This window comes from Kryptolebias marmoratus, linkage group LG13 (assembly GCF_001649575.2).
Source record: "Kryptolebias marmoratus isolate JLee-2015 linkage group LG13, ASM164957v2, whole genome shotgun sequence".
Classification (NCBI taxonomy): Eukaryota; Metazoa; Chordata; class Actinopteri; order Cyprinodontiformes; family Rivulidae; genus Kryptolebias; species Kryptolebias marmoratus.
Window position 1 is genome coordinate 3,736,328 of NC_051442.1, and position 21,381 is coordinate 3,757,708.

The following is a 21,381-nucleotide window of genomic DNA, read 5'->3' on the forward strand; positions in this document are numbered from 1 at the left end:
TTATTTTTAAGCTTGTTTGAATGTAATTTGATATTAATATTATGAGACATCCATTTTAAGTGAAACTTTCCAAACTAGCCAGAGGAATGGATGCATGTATTTATGTGTTTCTCTGTGCAGACTTTACGTGATGGACTGATGAACTGTCTAAAGCCTCTGGTCCAGCTGTAGCTGGGATGTAGTCCAGCATCCTGGGACCCTGAACAGAATAAAGTGGATTATAATTGAGGGATTGACCTTCTGATGTATTGTTTAAAAAACTAAACCTAAACTAAAAAACCTGCCTGGATATTTTACTGCCTTTTGCAGACAGAATATAAACGTCTCATCCTCCTGACGAGTCTATCACAGCCCATTTGGATTTTGGGGGAATATATTTATTTGCCACCTAACAAAGTTAAAGAGCAATGATAATTAACTGAAGAATTTTTGCCAAAATATCTAACCGTGGTCAGAAATATCAGCGGTCTATTGGAGCTTGGTAAAAAACAGCTTTTAAATCCTACCTGAAAACTCACTTTAATACAGGCTTTTAATTTAATTTCAGGTTGAGTCCTATCCGGTGTTTTACATTATTTGTTGGTTCTTTATGTATGATTTAATTGTATTTGTTTTTTTGATGGCTTTGTAACTTGTAAAGCACTTTGGTCAACCAATGTGCTAAAGAAATAAAATTGACATTATCTGTGCTAAAGGATCATATTATATGCATTATATGTGTGAAATGTTCATGGAACAAACTCTTCTAAGGCTCTTTAAAGATTAAAAGCTAGTATACTTTAGCTAGTATCTCACTGAGTTGAGACTGTTGGCGACAAACTGAATCTGCAGAAGAGTTTCCAAAATGTCTTCAAATGTTTGCAAGGGTTTTCCAGGGTTGACCTCGTTTGAGTCGGAGGGTCTTCCTCATGTGTTGCAAACTGTTGCGCAACAAATACCTGAATCTACTCAGAGTCATCGAGGTGTCTGGAACCCATCTTGAACTTGTCTCAAGAATTTCTTACTTTAGTTTTTGAGAGTCTAGACTGAATTTATTTATTTATTTTGGCAATCTGAATCTGAATCTCCCAGCAAATTCTGGGCCGAATTTTGCCTGGAGTTTGTGCAAATGTTCAATCTAACTCTTCACTGTTGCAAAACTTTATCAGGTTTTTAAGACTGTTTGTATTTCATCAGTCTGAATGGATACACCCTGATGTCAGTCAGAGTTTAAAACGACAATCCTGAAGACTCAAGGTTTTTAAAACGGGAAACGATATGCAGAATATGGATCTGCAAGAGAAGCCAAAGTTGCCTTTAACTTTGAGCCTTAACTCAGTTTCAGTGGGCAAGTTTTCTTTCTATAAAATAGTTAGGAAATAAACCACAAAGATCCAAACTGTCTTTGCACCAAACAGCAAAATTATTTTTGTTGTAAAGTTGGGAATCCCTGTGAAACGGTTTTGAAAGTAACTTTTTATATCATGAAAGTCATTTGCTCTCCAGTGTAATTAGAACAAACTCTAGCAGAGCGCAGCTTGAAGTTGGTGTTTTTGGAAACTCTGGAAGTTTGTTGGTAGGGACTTGTTGAGTTCCAGGTGGTTTGAGGGAAAACTATCATGCCTTTTATGAGAGAAGAAGCAAGCAGAGAAGTGACTGAGAGCAAGAGGAGCATTAAAAACTTTCTGCTGGTGTGCAATAAAACCCAGAGCTGGTGAAGGAGCTGGGAGGAAGAGAACTCAGTTATTAGTTAGGAGGCAGCCTGTAAACTACTTAAAACCCCTCGGCATGGGTTCCACACAACCGCACAAGGAAAAACCCCTGATGGTTGTGTTTTCTTACCCCGAGAAGTAGGGAAGGCACTGAGAGTTGGAGTGGTACAGACTGAACTCTCCTCGCTGTTAACATTGTTAGTGTCAACCAGACTCATGGTGCTCTCCATCACTTAGGGTCACAATAGTCTGGAATCAAACGCATTAGAGGAGATGCTGGCTCGGGCTGCATTTGTTTTGGCTGTCAAGCTGGGAAAGTACAGGAGGAGGATGCACACTGGAGACAAATGTAGAGTTTGAACCCTTGTGTTAAAATACTGGCTGATATTTACAGAAACATACCAAGCTCATCAGACAACTTAAAGTGTGAAACTGTTTTTGACTGAATTTATCGATCAGTCTACATAGTTTAAGTAGCTTTGTGAAATATTTGAAATAAAGGATATGATGATTCATGACACAATGTAACATTTTGCTTGTATTCCAGGTTAATTATTTGTTAAAATGAAAACCTAATGGCAGTGTTTTATGAAAAATAAAACCAGGTCATTTGCTCTGGACCAAGGAAAAAGCAAGTCTGTTTTAAATTTGAACTGTACGTGTTTGAGTTACACAGGCTTATTGCAACAAATTAGAATTTCAACGAAAAAGTAATTTATTTCAGTAATTCAACTGAAACCTGAAACTCCTATTAAAAAAACTTATTACACACAGAGAGATATATCTTAAGCATTTATTTGTGTTAATTTTGATGGTTATGGCTTACAGCTGATGAAAACCCCAAATTCAGTTTCTCAGAAATTAAAAAAAATTAATTAAACCAACAAAAAATGATTTTTAAAGCAGATATGTTGGCCTATTGAAAAGCATGCCCATGTACAGCTCTTGGTTGGGGCTCCTTTGGCATGAAGCACTCCATCAGTGTGTTGTGGGAGGGATGTGAAAAGCCATTGGACCTGCTGAGGTGTTCTGGAAGCCCAGGTTGCTTTAATTGCGGCCTTTAGCTCATCTGCATTGTTGAACTTTTCCTTTAACTTCTTGACAAAACCACCAAGAAAGGGATGCCATGGTCATTAAACCATGTATTGGTACTTTTGGTCCTGCTGGAAAATGAAATCAGCATCTCCATAAAGCTTGTCAACAGAGGAAGCATGAAGTGACACACCTTCTCAAACCATCACTGACTAGAACTTCTCTCTGGACCTCAAACAGCTTGGACTCTTTGCCTCTTCACTCTTCCACCAGGATCTGGAAGCTTGGTTTATGAATGAAAAGCAAAGTTTGGTTTTGGAGTGGCTCAACGCAGGGAATGGGACAGTTGTAGTCCAGGTCCTGGACTCACTCCACACCTATTAGTTTTCCAGTCTATAGTATTCTTATTGTTTGAGAAACTGAATCTGGTGTCATACCAGGTGTCAGCAGAGCTTGAAATGTGAATTTTTTTTAATAAAGTTTGGGTCGACAAGATAACATTACCCACAAATCACAGAATTGCTCTCTGTAATTCACAATCAGCCTATCAGTCAAATAAACTCTAACTTATGAATTTATACAAAAAGATGTCTAATCTCTTCCAATCACAAGGCTGGCTGTTTTAATGAAATTATTTTACAATAAAAGGTAAATTAAAACAGGCTTTGTTAAAGCAAAAACAGGAAGAAAAATATTAGCTCCAAATGATTCATTACTTTTTAGCCAGTGCCAACATTTTTCTGACAGATGGGGAACTGCACTCGAATTTATTTTCACTGTGTAAATCACTGAGTTCCAGTTTAAGGAGCCAGTGGATTACTGAGGAAATACAGTATGTACATATAAAACAAACTGCACAAACTCACTCTGAGTTATTGAACTGGGCTGAGTCATTTATCTCTGTTGCTGGAGCTTCAGAGGTTGTTGAAAGTCATAAAATGGGCGACTTTTTGAGCAGATAAGTTTTAGACAAACCTTTCAATCTTTTACTTTTGTCATTTATAAATATGACTTGTTAATGCAGCCAAAATATAAAAATACTTTATTTCAATCAAAAATGAATTTAATGACATTTGCACTGATGAGTCTTTAGAGTAATTCAATTCAAGATGGCTGCCACAGCCATCTTGAATGTAGTCAGTTTTACAGATATTCTGCTAAAATCTGGTGTGGTAGTAGCTGAGAGTCATTCACAACACATGCTCAAAGGGCTACTCTTTACGCTACATAAGATCTCTGATTAAAACTTTAGCATTAACTACTGCAGTCAGCCCTGTTTGTCTATTAGCAAAATATCACATGAACCACTTGTCGGATTTTAATGACATTTTCAGAACATAATCACTTAATGTATATATCTACAACTGATTAACCCAATTTGAGAAGGCTGCGAAAGCTAATCAATATCATCAAACACAAAAAATGGCTACAACTGAGTCACTTTTACAGGAACTGAGCTGAAATTGGTGTGGTAGTAGCTGAGAGTCACACATAATCTGAGCATGACATCTCATGAAATCGAGCATAATGTTACTTTCAAAGGTTTGACTGAGACGGTTACACCTCCATCACTTCTCAAAATAAGTTGATCTCATGACATGAAAGGGGTCGGGGGATGCTTGGCCTTTAATTTTACATTAGTAACTATATAAATGTTTAGGCTCATTTATTGAGTGAGGATACAATCACATTTCTGACTCAAGCTTTATTTTAAAACTTTTTTTTCAGGTCTACTTTGTGAGCTGATGAGATCAGAGAGAAAGTGAGTGACAGCTCTGATCCTACACTTTCACAGTATGGTATGAGCTGTAGATTAAAACGGGCATATTATGCAACGCCTGCAGGCTTTACTAAATGTCCCAGGGGTCTGTCCTTGGCCCATGGGCCGCTCTTCTGAGCCCCGATGTTCAAAGGGAACGTTGTTGTGTATGTACATGCCCTCCTTACAGATTCTGCTTACGTAAATGGTTGACTGCAGGGGTGCTGATGGTGTAGGAGCAGCAGGTGGTATGTTTGTGTGTGTGTGTGGTTGCTGTTGGAGGGAGGTCTAAAAAAAAATAATGTGAGAATCAGCTTCTGACAGCTCAGCCCCAACATCCTGTCTTCCCATTAGCAAGGCGAATGTTTGGCACGATTTGCTGCTGAATTACAGTAGACATTAGTGGTGTGGGGCCCACGGACACATCAAAGTCATCAAAAGATGCGCTCTGAAAGGATGGAGGTCTTCAGAGGTTTTAATGGTGGCTATTCTTTCTGTGCGTGTGTGGAAGGCTTTTAGTTGCCCACATGTTGCATTACAGTGTTTATCTTTGTGTTTCTCCCACCAGGTTGACGTGTGGATGCGTGAGAGAGGGGCAACCTGCAGCCCTCACCATGGGGTCATGTTGTTTGGAAGGAGAGAGAGGTTCAAAACGCCTGCAACTAATATTACAAAATTCAAACTTCACACAAACTAAGAAACACGGTGGTCTCTTGCTAAAATTGTTTCTCTTATTGATGTTTTTATCTGTCCTGTAATCTGTCATTTGCATGCACACAAACAGACGTATATCCTACTTATGATCAATTTAGGCACAACTTTTCTTAAATTGCAAATGATAACAGCTATTTTTGAATGCCTCACTCAGCTTTAACAAGTGTTTTCTATGCCTATATAAATTATACACAAACAGAGAAAACATTGCTGCCAGTGGCAAAAAAAGACACTGGAAAAAATGAGGAAACACTTCATCTCTGGTGCTCACAATGTATTTCTTCTAATAGTCCCTTCTAATGTACCTTATAACTTAAGTCTTTAAAACACCTGACAGAACAAGTCTTATGAAGAGTTTTTCTTTGTTATGAATGCTTAAATCATTTAGATTTAATACTACTGTAAATAGCAAATACATTTTTTCTATATGCATCATCCCTCAGAGGCAGAAAGATAAAAAAACAGGACAATAAATCCCTCTTATGGCTCATGTGCTGGGTTAGCAGCTTTTAAAGGAATTAATGAGAGTCATTTTGGAGTCTAGTGCTACGATCTGTTATGTTGCAGCACAGCCAAACTAATGGTGGGCTAAGAGGATTCACTGTTCCACTGTTAAATAAAGAACACTAAAAATGATGCCTCGTGGCGTCTGCTACCAGCTCCGTAATAATGAGCTCAGAGGAGGATATTGTCCTCGGTGTGACAGTTCACGAAACTTGCACATCCACCACTTTGTGTAGTTTGCATTACATCCAGTCAACTAGTTTCTGTATTTTTGCAACTATACTGTATCTACTTCACACGGTGGCACATTACAGTTCGACTTTTTGGCTGGAGCCAAAATAGGAGCTGGGAATGAAATGTTCTGAAATGTGGCAAGAGATAGTGTTGCGTAAAAACGAAGAAGCCTAAAAAGACTTTAAGCAAACTGTTAAATTTCTAGGTGTTATCAGATTTTTGTGGACATCATTTCGCCTTTAATGAAACTGAAGAAACACACGGATCTAAATGATGCGACGTGAGATGTTGCTAACAGTAAAAACTGAAATAATTAAAGGATTTTTGTGAATTCACAGCAGTTTATTAGGAGCACGTCACAATCATAAGTTAAAATAAGTCTTGCCTTAAACTAACAAATAATATTGTTAGTTGGGCAAGTGATGACTTCGACTTTTCAGCATAAAAAAAAATCATATCTGTCACATCACAACCTTCCACCACAGTGGCAGATCAGCTGCTCCTGTAGGAAGTATCTCACTGCTACTGTAGGTCTTCAAAATGTCTCAAAATGTTTGCAGGGGCTCTTAAATTTCTTGCATGAGTCGCAGTGGTGTGCAGTTTTTGTTGCTTGAGCTTTGAACAGGTCAAAAAAAAAAAAGTGCAACAAATTTCCTTCAAAATAGTCATAAACCCGTTTTGAACGCATCTGAATTTTGTTTCTCCAATCTGTCTCAAAAGCACTAGAGATGTGTTCTGACACCTGCTAATAAGCTCTCCTCTGACAGAAAACATCTGAGACCAATGTCCTGGTCTAATCACAGAGGATCAATAATAATAATTTAAAAACTAGTCCAAATCTGCCCCATCTTCATTTCAAATGTGTACTTCAGTAGCTCAAATCATAAACGTGGGGGCAGCCGGCAAGGTGGGAACAGAGTGAGCTGAGGCAGGTATGATGTGGGCAACAAAAGAAAGTCCACAGCCTAGAGTACAATTTTACAAGCACTGCACACAACAATAAGCCATGATTTTCAATGTTCAGGATCCAATAGGACTGCAACAAAAAATTTGCCTATTTTCTCACAATTTTGAGCCACCAAGAGTTGGAGACCAGTGAGATACAACCATTATTTAAACAAAAAAACCCCACAACTGACTGATTATTGCAATCTATTAGAATTATTTACTGCACCATTACATTGTGTATCATTTGAGAAAGGTTTTGCAATGTCAAAAAATGGATGAAGCCAAATTCTAGTTTAGATAGAGAAAGAGATATTTGCTTCAAAGGTGCTTTATTTCCTACTTCCTGCAAAAGATAAGTTTACCCAAAGAACAGCCCATCACCACATGTTCAGCATAGACCAACAGCTTTATTAGAGAAGTTGGCAGCGAGCCGTTTCCTGATCTGTGGTGGTACCTCTGTCGTTTTATTGCACACATCATTAGCACAGCAGATCAGCCTGCTGTAAATAACATTCATTCAGCTGGTGTCCGACAGGCATTAAACTTCTCAACTCCACACCCGACATGTGAAAAGAAGCCCTTTTCACTCTGCTAATTCCCTCTGACAATAGCAGCTAAATAATTTCTCTGCAGGCTCAGGGTCCACCAAAAGTGATTGGGAAGTAATTCTGGTCAGGGAAAATGAGCACATTAGAGTGTAATGCACAGCTCGGGGAGCAAATGTTGTTGGCATCAACAGCACAAAAAGCACGTTGAGATAATGCGATGAGGACAGAGAAAGAGTGCAGGATGCAAGATCAACATCGAAGTCATGGAAATGAGGAAAATCTCACAGCAGTAGGTGGACGTAGGTGAAATAATTAGTTCAGGTTTATGAAAGGGAGCTGCAGTTCTCAACAGTTCACACACACCAATCGTATTGACAGAATTAAACTAAAATAAAACCCTACATATGTTGTTTCTTCTTACCTGGCTGGTGGTTTTGTTCTGCAAATAATACAAAAAAACCCAATCCAAATTTGAAATTTAGGCATTTATAAATAAATCTAATTTGACTTACATTAGGATGTAATGGAAAAAAGCATGATACAGCCTCTGGACTTGTATATTAAAAATGAAATCCAATAACTCACTGGAGCCAGTGAAGTCAGGCTTACCTTTGGAGAAAACAACATTTTGCAGTAAGGTAATTCTTTTGGCTCACAGTCAGTGTCTATTACTCTTAACTTCTAAAACAGCTACATTTAATTTTACACTGGTGGGACCTCAGAGGCTCCTAGAATGGATTTTAAAATATTATGCTCAGAGCCAGTTGCAGGATTTATCTAAAACTGGACCGATGTGCTCAAAAGAAATGACCGATTAGTCATCACTGAGGGAAAGTGGTGCTTGAAAAGTTTAAAAGTCTTTTATATTACTGCGCAGATATGATCTGAATCATCATCTGATTATGTCACCGAAGAAAGATGAGAAACATGGGAGTAAACAGCTAGTTTGAAATTGACGTTAGAGTCACATTTCAATCAGCAGGATAGCAATCAAGCCTGAGTGGATGCTGTTTTATTTAAAGAACGAGGACTGATTCGATTCTGATCATGACTTCATGTGACAATCAAGGCTCATACCGGAGAATTTCTAAGGACCTCAGAAAAAGAGGTCCTTCTTGATGGTCAAAGGTTGATGTTTATTAGGTTAGACACAATTTCCAAACCCAAAACTTTAGGGACACATGAAGAAAACTCAAGACCAGTCAAGTGTCAGCCTTCTCAGGAGTGGTGTATAAGTAACAATCACTCCAAGCAAGGCTATTCTGGATAAACTTCTGTACGAGGAAATGTCACTAACACATGGTCTAATATTACCGTTCATGAGTCTGCCAAGTCAATCAGAACTCCGAACAACCCTGTCGTGCAATAAAGGTCAGCCAAGCCTCCCCAAACAGAAAATTGCTGCCTTTTTATGGTTTGCTAAAGACCATGTGGACATACCAGAAGACTGCTGGATTTTATTTTATTTTAAAAACGTTTCTAAAAGATTTGAGACAAAGTGAGAGGTTCTACATTTGGAGACATGAACACCATGAAGTCTAACAAAAATACTGTTCTATCTGTGGGAGACAATCATTATGGTCTAGGCCTGTTTTGTTGAGCTTCGCCGTTAGACGGAACAAAGAATTCTGAACTCTGTGGACTCCAAAGGGGGAATTTAAGGACATTTAAAAGAAAATAAAGCTAATTTTTTTAAATGGCCAAATCAAAATCCTGTGAGAGAAAAACAAAATAATGGCACACATCTAAAAATCCACTAGAATGCTGGACCAAAAAAAAAAAAAAAAACATTAAAAGAGAACAAATCGATCAGTGCACCAAAAGACAGCTCCAGTAAAAAGCTCTATTTTCTTGTGTGATGTTTTGGGCACACCGCCCTTCTTCAGACTACAGATCAATTTGTTCCTTTTTCAAGTCAAAGTCCTGACCTTAATCCAGTTTGAATGTTGTCGAAGGAACTGAAGAGGGGGAATTCAAGCCAGAAAACATCCCAGAGTTTACAGAGTATCGAGCAAAAAACTTTTCAAAGCTACCGTGCACGACTGATCAACAGTTACTGAAAACACAGTTATTACTGCACAAAGTTGCAACAATGGGAACTGATAGCAAAGGTTCACGTTATCCGACAATGAATATCCCTCAATAAACAACATTATGTTTTGTCCAGATTTGTTCAGCTTGGTTCTACGTCTATTTTTAAGACGGAAAAACAAGATGAAAAAAATCTGACGGTGTTTTAAGCCATTTGAAAAGATAAAGAAAACTTTTAAAGGTTCACAAACTTAGCTCCTCTAAGAATATATTAAGTTTTCTCAAGATTTAGAATGGTTTAAAACCGATTTATTTATTGACATTTTCAGTAACTAAATCTCAATAATAACGTTATTGCACATTTTTCTTTAGGCTGCAGAAACATACAGCATTTTTATTTATTCTAATCTGTTTTATCCCCCTCAAGAATCTGAATTTGTTTTTGAAATCCAGTTTTTAAAATTGGTGTAAAGATGAAGAATGGATAGCATTAAAGCAGTCAAACTTAAAGAGAAACAAGAAGGAGAAAAATGGTTTTCTTCTTTCGCTAAGATTAAAATCCTTGTTAATTACAGGAACTTGTGAGATGGGAAAAAGTGGTTTAATTGTTATCAGTCAGTCTGATCATTTATCAAAGAAGAACTGAAACAGTTTTCTTATTTTAAAGCTATTTTTTTCACATCTTGATTTATGCCAGTGGATTGTTTAATATGCTAGAAGTGCCACAAATGAGCACCTGTGCTAACAGCTTACCGGTCTTACAAATCACTCAGTATTTTACATTTAAATGATCCTGCGGTTTATTTCGACTCTTTGAGAACTTGCTTAAACTAAGTAATGAGCTAGAGACTTTTTAAAATGCTGGGGAATGTTCTCACACATAAAAATGCATTCTAGAAAGAAACTTTGACCAGTTTATCAACATCAGCAGATATTGGGATAGATGTGGATAGTTGGTTGTCGTGGTTCAGTGGCAGAAGAGCTTACCATAGACATATAGGACGTAGTCGTCATACGACTCCCCGAGCGGGTTGGACGCCACACAACGGTAGGTCCCATTGTAGGACTTGTTTAGATTTTCGATGTAAAGATCGCCACCAGTTATAACAGCATGGGATGGTACATCGTCATCTACTTTCAACCAGTTCACTCGCTGCGGCCTGAAATTAGAACAAAAACAAAAAAAAAGTGTGTGTCGGTTTAGAAACTTTGTCGTCCGAGTCTTCGGTGTTCCAAAGTGCCTGAGCAGAAATCAACGGGATTAAGTCTAAAACAAACAAACAAACAAACAAAAAAAAGCCACTTGGATGAGAAGTGAAATATCCACAAGAACCAAGAAATAACGACGAGCACATCTCATGATACAAAACTGCTGGATATAAAAATGACATTTGGTCAAGATTTTTTTTTGTCCCCAATGCAAATCGGAATCATTTAAGATTAAAGGTAGACAAATACAGAATCTCAATATGTTACTTGCATTTTTCACAACACAAATTTGCAGATTGCACATCATGAATACAATAAAGTTCTTAAATCATTGCCATCATGTTCATGACACCTCCGTAGCTCCACACTGCAGTAAAGAAAACCTGTACTCACGTTGTTTTTTATTATAATAAAGAAGGAACAAACATAAGTAGCGACTTAATTGCTCTCATTTTCTATTTTAAAATACTTGAATAACGCAGGTAGTTTGGCACTTTAAATCACAACAGCTTCCATATTACGGCGTGGCTGAAATAAAAGCACAAACAGCAGATCAACAATCAGATCAGCGACTGATACGATCAATAAAAATTGTCTTTATCGGGACTCCAGTTTGGTACTTGTCATTTCAGGATATCCCTGGTCAAAATTCAATACTGTTAGAGCTTAAACTTTGTGACTCCTAATATACATTTAAATGTCTGCAGCAAGTAACACCTGATCCAAAGAACACAAAACAACCTTGTAGCGCAAACTTTGTGTCATTAGGAGCATATTATCTCCACAGAGCTGTTTTCTCTACAGGCTTGCTGCTGTTTCCTTCAGTCTCTAAAAAAAAAAAAAAAAAAATGGGAGGCAGAGTTAGAAGGCTGCTCCTACAAGAAGTAGACACCCTCAAGATAAGGCTTCAAACTTTTCTTTTTCATAGTACTCAGTCTTGGCTCAGGTGGCCCCAAACAATCTTAGTTATGCTATAGGCCAAGACTCTGTCCTCTGCTGTCCTGCTTTCATTGTCCATGCACTGATGTGACCATGTCACGAGCTCTGTGGGTCTCCATCTTGGAGTTTGTTAGTTACTCTTTCTCTCTGTTCTCTTTTTCCTCTCTGAAGGCATCCCTGGCTCCAGAGCTACATGTTACTTATCTGCAGCTGCTGATCCAAACAACTTGCACACCATTTATTATTTCTTTTTCTCTTGCAGTTCTTTGACCCACACCAGTCCAGGCAGAAGGCTGCTCTGCTGAGTCTTGTTTCCTCCAGTTAAAAGAGGTTTTTTTTCTCCCTTTCTGCTGTTGCCAAGAGCATGATCCAAAAGGAATTGATGATTTTATCTTTGTCATATCAAAAGGTTTTGACCTTACTATGTAAAGTACCCTCAGAAGATTTGTAAAAACAAAAAATGCTTCTGATCTTTGGCAATTGGTTGGCATTGACTCTAGCTCTTATAGTGGAGTCAGCATCAAACAAAATCGCTTTTTTTAAACTAACAATACATCTTGGTTTTTACAAATGAACTGTTCGTGACACCTGATCCAAAGCTGTATTAATATGAGCTCTTAGTTGTAAGGCGCAGCCTATTTGAAGAACAAATCTTTAAATTTCTGAGCACACTTACTAACGCACTTAAATCTGCAGTACGGTAAATCTGTTTTAGTGGCTGAAGTACATCATTTGCAACTTAGTGCACATTTAGAAACATATTTCTACATAATTTAGGATAATTCTTATATATATTAGTATGTATTGCATTAGTAAAATGTCTTCCTTACCTCTGTATGTACATTTTAGAGGTAATAAGGTCACATCTTTGATTTGGAATTTTCAGCTTATACGATTTTCTACTTGCTTGTGAAGTTTTTGCGTTGGTTGCTGCCCACTAAGCATCTGTCTTTGTTCTCTTTTCTACTTCGACTGAGGGTGGCATATTCCATTTTTATGACAATGAGCACCAAGTGTCCAGAGTCACAGAGGGTTAGGAAAAAAAGACAGACAAAACACCTCTATTTGGCTGCGGCAGCCTCCAACGACCACTGCCAGCTACTGTTATTTCCCCTGAGCGTGTGCTGATGGTCTCTCTTGCTGTTTTTTTGTTGCGGTGCTTTAAAGTTTTTTGTTTTTTTTCCCCCATCTTTCTGAAACCTTTCTGTGTGGATCAAGCAAGCAAATAGAAGATGGGAATAAAAAGATGAGGTGAAATATACAACAGGAAAAAATAAGAAAAAGAATAGCAGTTGAAGCTCAAGAGCAAAACAAATAAACCACAAGTGTGTTTAATGGCTGTGGTGGACAGCTTAAAAAGAAAACGCACCACGACTATTGCGAGTGCTCTCCAGAAGCTGTGAAAAGTAAACAAACAATAAATATAAAAAGATCTTTCTTAAGATGGAGAGGAAGACATAAAATATGAAAAAGAAGTTCTATAGGTGGACTAGATGCTGTAAGAAGGGAAAAATGAATTTAGAGAAGGAATATAGACAGAGATAGACCAAAGAGGTAAGATGGGGATGCAAGGAGAGAGGAAGGGCAGGTGTCTAGAATACAAATGGCTGCCTGCAGCCGGGGCCCTCTCTGCTATCTGCTGGTAATGACTACACAACTCTCAGCAGCTCTAATGAAAATGACTTCCAATTCCCGGCTCACTGTATTGATTGTGTTTTCATCTTTATAAAATGAATACGGGGAGCAAGCTTGTCTCTATGCCAAGTTTGAAAACTGGGGGGGCGGCTGGTGGGGAGAGGTTAGCAGGTACACAGTGTTTTGATCTGATTGTGTTTGTGTGTTCTTGTATATCTGTCTCCCGGAGATCAAATAGAGTGTTAGAATCTAAGAATGAAGATATCTCCTGCAAAGTGAGGTTGACAGGTCGGGATTGGTTCCGATTTATGGTTAAGATTAGGTTTTAAATTAGAATGGAATAGAGGCATTTTAAGTTTAGGCTCAAATTAATGGCTTGTGTCACGAGTGAATATTTAGTTCCTTGTTTTACCGTACCAAGAAGTTGAAACGGTAAAATAGGAAATTTCAGAAGAAGTCATGAAGGATTTCAATGCAGCCTGAAATTCTTCTTAGCCAACATTTTAGCAATTTTGTGGAAGCAGCTCTCCATCCTTCAGGCAGGCAGACAGAAATGCAGACTAGAAATTAGGCCTCAAACAACAACTGTTGTGCAAAATCTGTAAGTGATATATATAAATACAAATATAAATATCTTGGACCGTGAGTGACAAAGTCTGCTGGTGGCTTGACCTATGACCTGGGGTTTTTTTCAGTGTTGTGTGTTGGAGATATAATATGTTAACAAAACTCTTCCCTTCCAGGTTCAAAGATTAAAAAAGTTAAGATCTAATGTGATGGAAGTGAATGGGAGTTCGGGTGTTTGCACTTTTGGGGTCCTTTGAGAGAAAACCGTAATTCCGGTCGCAAAGAGGGACATCTGGTGGAAAGAAGACAAAAATGGCCTACATTTTATGCATAAATTGCAAAAGTGCATAATTTTTGAGAGTAAGAAGAGTTCCTAAGAAGTGTTTAGTCCAAGAGTAAATAGTGTCTAAGCTTACTCCAGCCACTGATAAACTGATTTTAATAATGAAGGTGAACTTTTCAGTAAATCAAAATGCATTCTTATGATTGTTTTTAAGCTAAGGCCATAATCAGTGAAAACTCAGTGAACAAAACTTTGTTTATATTTTTGTTGTTTAACAATCCAAAATGACTCATTTATTAGAAAATCTTTCTTTTTCCATTCTTAATTATCTCAGGCCTTTTTCTTTGAGAGGCTTATTTGTTGCCTCAGTATTCCATTTCTCTTCGTAACAAAACAAAATGCCCCCCGGTCACATTAAAGCAATGTAATTTCATAACTCTGGTGTCATCTGATGATTGTTTTGTTCTGTTCAAATCTAAACTGTCTTGTCAACAAATTAATATGATTGATACAAACACTGCCAACAATATTGATGTTTGGATAGTTCAGCAGGGTTCCTGCCGGAGGCTCTCAGTCCTTTACACAACTCTGTATCATTCTAATAGCTTCATTTGCACCCCATTACATCTCGTATCACAAAGACCTGTCATCCAAACAAACCAACATCTGTGTTCGCAAATGATACATATGGAATAGTTGCCTAATGAGCGACAGGCAAGAGCTTTCAGACGAAAGGGGCAGACGTTTCAAAGGATTGATTAGCACTAATAAAAGCCTCTGGAAGTTTTCAACACAAGGAGGAAAAAAAAAGACATTTCAGTGCTCAGCTGCAGGTACGAGAAATTGTTTAATCACAAAACTGACTTCATTTGTGCACCTTAAGCTCAACAAACTCACCTTCAGAGTGTTTGACTCCACTAAAAAAAACAACAACTTACCAACATTTTCTGGCAGAACTCTCTTCACTCTTATTAATATCCCACTGTGCTCTTGGTCTCTTTCTCAGGTATCATATAATAGACTTGTGCTTAAAATATCCCATAGCAGGTCTAATAATTTTTTTCCAATTCTTCGTATGTTTTCCAATTTCTTTTGAGGAAGTAATGAAAAACATAATTGTCGTTCATTCAGTTAAGTAATAATTGAAAACCTGAAATTATTAGAGATACTTAAATGAACTGTGGCAAAACTGGAGTCCAGTTACATTAACTTTAGTCCAAAACTCTACATGACTTCACGCAGATGCAGCCAAACAACAAGACAGAGTAAAAAAAGGCTTTAAATCTGACCCGATATGAGGAGATGCTGGGGTTGAGTCAGATTATGCACCCTGAGGTGATAAAACTACTGAAAACAAGGATATGCTATCAATATATTTATTGTTTTACAGCATTTATCAACACTATCAAACAAAAATTACATTTCAGTAGAGGTAAACGGACACTAATATAATCTTAAGAAGCTAATCTAAGATAAATTATCTAATGTTATGTTAGTTAAGAAGTGTGATGGACAGCAGGATTGATTTAGGTGGTCAGTCCTGGGTCAAATATTCTTATAAAACAGAAGCTTTTTAGAAAAAGTTCAGGTGAGATTTTATATTTGATTAATAGAAAATTGAAAAAAAATGTCTCTTGGATCCTACTTTGGGAATGAAGGAGATTTTTTTTTCTTTCCTACTTTTGGAAGTGACTCAAATTTATTGAAACATCTCTTTAAATACATTTATTTTATATATCCTATTGGTTTAAAAACACGGCAGCTGGACTTCTTTTCTGTTAGCCGCTTCTCATCCAAGAAGTTTTTTCAATTCAAATAAAAAGTGAGAAGCTCCAAGCTTTTAAACTGCAGTGAGGTGCTTCACTTCACCTTTGCCATGTTCTAGATAACTGAGAATCTACACAAACTTGAGTTTTATACATTTATTTTTACATTAAGAATAGTCAAAGATACACATTTTGCTACCATTGTGTTGGAAGAAAAGACGAGTGGGATAGAATCTGCTCACTTATCTGTTTGTTGTGTGTACTAACGTTGCTTTTAATGCAAACATTCATCTCTTCTCAAAAGCAAAAAAGGAAATAAGTAAATTGTGTCTGAGTGAGTCTTACTGAGGTTTGCCTTTGGCTTGACATGTCAGCTCCAGGTTCTCTCCTTCCCTCGTCAAACCCTGAGGAAATTCCACCACGATTTTGACTTCTGGTTTGTCTGAAAAGATAAGAAGAAAAAAAAAAAAGAAAGAAAGAATGAAACCGTGGCAAAACCCAAGCAAAGAGACAAAATATATGCTTGTCAGGATTTAGTGAAACAGATTTGCAGCAAAAACTGACTTAAGGTAGAAAATGCAACATTCTGGATAAACTACAAAATACGACACTTTAAAAGTTGATTATTGCAGCTTCTAATTAATAGTTTTACTATCCAAATCTGCACAGCTTTTATCAATCAAGTGTAGTGATTTGGTTTCTGTCTGTGTGATGTGATGAAATGTTTAAGCTGTGAGTCGAGTCAATGAGGACTGACTCACCGCTCCTAGTTATACCAACCATACTATTAGCTAAAACTACTCCTTACTCTGTTATAGTTATCTATATTTGATTTTGCTGTATTTCAAATGCTTCCTCTTAGAGGAAAGTTTATTCATCAATCTTACTATAAATGGCAGAATATAAAAATCTGATCACTCCAAGACTGGATCTGAGCTGCAGCATCTAAACGTCCAAACCTTCAGTGAAGGGCAGCGTTATCGGCTGATGTTGTTGTTTATACTTACAATGTGTTAAAAGCTTGGCTGCTACATTATGTGTTGGTTCTGAGACTGACGTGTTTAAACAAGACCAAATGTTTAGAGAAGATAAAACTTTGAATTTTAAAGGGTTAAACCCACTCTTAGTTAAACATTTCACTGAGACAAAGAAAAACAAAATCACCTTCGTGTTTTCCGAGTCAAAAGACAAATCTGTACATAAAACCAGCGAACCAGTCGAGAGAAGAGATTAGCAGTTCCTGCAAGATCATGGGTGAAATTTCTAATTTTAAAGTTTAAGACGTTTTTTCAGATCTGGTTAATGGCTTGCCTGGAAGAAGACAAACTAAAGCATAAACTGTTTTGGGGCAAATATTTGCACACGCAGCAGTGAAAGCCAGTATGACTTCATTCAGGGTTAACATGTATCATAAATAAAAGGGGATGGAGAATACACTCCTGGGAAATCCCTTGAATAAGAGGCGCATGAGAGGAGGAAGCACCTCCAAGCATAACAGACTGTTGACATTTGGCATTTTCATCTCCTGTTGCGGGATCACAGTGGAAAGTTTAAAGCCGAACAGGGAAATGCCAGTAGACAGAGAACATTTATCGATGGTTAAAATGTCTGGATCAAGCATCTGAAATAGCTGCTGCTTTAAGAGACTTTAGGGGGAAAAGCAGTGTGAAGGCAAGTTCCCAAAAGGGTTGGGGATTAAAAACAACAAAAGATGCAACAATCAGAACAACATCCATGACTCGCTTTAGGAGAATTTGAGAGAGAGGCGGTCAATTTTATGCAGCTGAAAGGTAACTTTATTGACAAACGAACAAAGCTACATGCTGCACAAGCGCCGTCTCTGTGGAGTTGACTTGACATAAACAATAAATTACATTCAAGGCATTATTCCTCTCCTCTCGCTACTCTCTCAACCGTAGCCTGCTCTTCAATAGCTACATTTCAAACTCCAGCGGCAGTGCTTCTTTATTGATGGAGGAATTTCAAGTAAACCCAGCACCAAAACACAGCCTAAAGCTTCATGGAATGGTAAGTGGACAGCACCACACGCAGCTCCACAAAATAAAAGGTTACCAAATAAAGTTCCAACACGATAAAGAAGACACTGCTCAAGAGCTAAGGCAGCAGGACAGGAAATGTGTGTCGTTCTGACAAACCAGGGGGACGCTTTGACAGTTCCTGCAGAGCAAATCTTTCCAGTCGTGGTGTTTTTATCATTTCCATTCAATTGATTGTTGCTGGTTTTACTAAAGCTTCTTGTTTCCATCTTTCCAGACCAAATAATATTTTATTTATTTTATGATTTGGGACTGAGAATTGAATTCCATCTTGCCCTAAACCAAACAAACATAACCAATGCTCTACTCTGACTTTAAAACTTTTATACCCGTTCCTTTAGCCCTAATGATACTGTATAGCTCCGGCACAAAAATCTATCCCAAAAAAAGAAAAATAACTGATGAAATCAATCCAAATATCATGACTTCCTATTCTCTTTATTAGAGGTGGGAATCTTTCCACACTTCACAATCCAATTAGGATTCAGAGGGCTGTGATGTGATTATAAAATGATTATCGATGCATCTGTAATCACACTTCAAACAAAATCCTGAGCATAGGATCTCTCAGACCTAAACCAAAAAAAAATATTTACACTGCAGTATAAAAGAGCTTTCATTCAAACAAGATTTTGGGAACTAAATGAACAATAAAAAAGGAGTTAAAATGTGGAGTACTGTGGTATAAGCATGTGGTAATGGATGCCCATGATTAATTTACCTGCCTTCTTCAGTGTTTCTACGACTTTGTTTCTGGTTCTATGTGGGGCTAGATGTTAGTATCTTCAGCATAGAATAATCATATTGTACTGTCTCTCCAAATGGTGCAAAACAACACACAAGCCCTGGTTCTCAACGACTGAATGTGGCCACCAATCCTTCGCAATAAAAGTTGGAATAAACTTCATAACTCGCTTTGCCTTTTCAGAGTTAGGTGAACATGTTGCTCCCTTGATAGTCCTCAGTTAGTAGCAGCATGACAACTGGAAAGTGACACAGATTACCAGCTGAAAGAGATATATACACCTGAAAAGAGGATGGAGAACCATGTTGCCATCGTCTAAATGTTTTTATGGGGAAAGAAACAAAGAAACATGACTGAAAAAAGACAGTTTGAGTTTAAGAATTATGCTTCGGGACTGTTTTGGCTGTTTGTGTATTTATTTAGCCTATTTATTTCACAAAACTATTAATATATCCAAACACATACTTTAACCAACAACTGCCTTTGCACTTATTTGATACAGCTTCACTGAATTCATCTTTAAATTCACTCAGTCATACACAGCTCAGACGTACATTTTCTGTGTTTTCTAAAAGTGCACCACCGTCATGATGTCTGTAAGGACTCATTCTCTGATGTCGTCACTAATTCGCTGCAGGTCCTCACTCAACAGTTCATATCAGTCCTATTTAAAATGTCTGATTCTCTGATGGACGCTTAGGCTGCCCCTTCTCCTGTGTCTGTCGTCACATGACATTTGTCGTTGTAGTGGCAGCGAGAAGCTACCGCCAGCTGTTTCTTCTTCTTCTTCTTCTTCTTCTTCTTCTTCTTCTTCCTCCTCCTCCTCCTACAGGTGGAAGCATGTACACAACTCGCATATGTAGTCTGGCTCTTGTCAGTGACATTTTTCCTTTAATTTCATAGAAGTTAAACTGTCCAAGCCCTGCACATCTGCACTCCAGAGTTCTGCTGTTTGGATTCCTCCATAAAAGGTTATTAACAATAAAGAATGATCAATTTTTGCATTTTTAAATAAGTTCAGAATCATTCATGTCTGCCTCACAATGGATCAAAAAATTATAATCTTCACCACCAGTATTTATCTTGAGGATACTTTAAGATAAAGACTGGTGTAAGTCAACATGTTTTGTCTTAAGATCTGAACAATAAATGGCGTTAAAATTATTTCTAGGGAAAGTGCAATTACAGTTTTCCATTTGTGATGTAAATTATTCTTGTTCTTTTTTACAGTTTTATTGCCTAAATGTACTATTTGGTGGTTGCATTTTTAATCAGCCTGTAGACAGAGAGATCAAGCCTGAGTTATAATTTCAAAGCCGGCAGTAAAGTTCCACACGGCCATCCGACCTTCTTGGCTATAAACAACACGTGTCTGGGCGTCCATCTGTCTAAATCACACCCTGTCAGTGGCTGGCTTTCAGTTCTGGTGATAGACAGCAGATGGGCAAACAGCCAGGTCTTCTGCTCAGTGGGCATGCCTGGCTTTAGATAGCAGCCCTTTGGCTTTATTTCCACTTTAGGCACTACATGGCATCCTGCAACTTTTCCTGCACTCACTGTGTCATCTGACCTTGTCATCTCCGAGCTATAAACATGAAGGACGCCAGGCATCTCTAGGATGTTTTGATAGCCTCTAGTAGTTATGGTGAACCTTTCGTGTCTGTGTGTGATGAGAAAACACGCCTCACTGCCAGATCCGCACACTGCCACTTCAGTGAAATACTGTCTACTGTATGCAAGAAGGCCGTTATCATTATGCTAACTGAATTATTTGCTTTATTGTGTTCGCCTCACCTCATAAGCACTCAAGATGGCACTATCCATCTCCCCGCAGCCAGATGACCTTAAAGGAAAACCAACCAGGCAGCAAATCCAGCAGCTTGCTTTGCTTATACACATAACCATTAGAGCTTTATTTGATTACAGTGTTCCCTGACAATGGTCTTTTTTTGGCAAGTTCTTCCCCACCCAATGCACTTATTCCCACTCACAAATTGCCAGGACAAACAGACACGCAGATAAACAAAAAACACACACAAATAAAGTAAAATTAAATTAAATTCAAATACATCTTTTATTTCTCATTCCTTACAAAACTTAAAACTCAAGATTTAGGTTGATTTATGGTAAAACCCAGAAGGTTTGATGCCAATTTTAGAGTCAATGGAGACTTTACAAAGACGGTCGCAGCCTTGTGGCCTAAATTTGAACATGTTCAAAATATGCAGCAAACTTTCTCTCCAAACCCTTTTCAATTTAGCTTCTAGATCACTAGAGTTGTATTTTGACACCTGTATGGGAGCTCTTCTCTCAAAAAACATCTGGGGCCAATTTCCAGGTCTAAAAACCAAGCTGATGATAAATATTAAGCATTAGAAAAAAACTGGTCCAAAACCGCCTGTTGTATGATTGCTGTGGATGTGGCACAAATCAGAGCGGGTCTGAAGTTTTGTTGTTTTATGCAATGACAATAAAGTCTATCTATCTATCTATCTATCTATCTATCTATCTATGAAGTGCTCATGTAGATTAAATCATAAATGTGTGGGCAGCTGTTGATCAAAAGATGTCCACACAGCTTGCTGGTCACAAACACCAAGAATCAGAAAGTGTGACTTTTTTTCCTCTCAATTTTCCCGTAACTTTGAGTCGCCAACTAGTCTCCAACAATCTCAGCGCGTTGACATTCTACCTTTAGCAGCCTCTGTTTTTACCATTA

At 37.8% G+C, this 21,381-nt stretch overlaps 1 protein-coding gene across 6 annotated transcripts in view; it reads right to left on the minus strand.

Annotated features, from left to right (window-relative positions):
- The window catches only part of cadm1a (cell adhesion molecule 1a), a 384,640-nt gene that overhangs the window by 57,008 nt on the left and 306,251 nt on the right, over positions 1 to 21,381 (minus strand). For all 6 annotated transcript variants that reach the window (XM_017419883.3, XM_017419886.3, XM_017419882.3 and 3 more), the window contains 2 exons: positions 16,206 to 16,302; positions 10,449 to 10,621 (listed from right to left, as the gene is read on the minus strand). In XM_017419883.3, the coding sequence (XP_017275372.1) occupies positions 10,449 to 10,621; positions 16,206 to 16,302 (270 nt within the window). The remainder of the gene's footprint in view (positions 1 to 10,448; positions 10,622 to 16,205; positions 16,303 to 21,381) is intronic.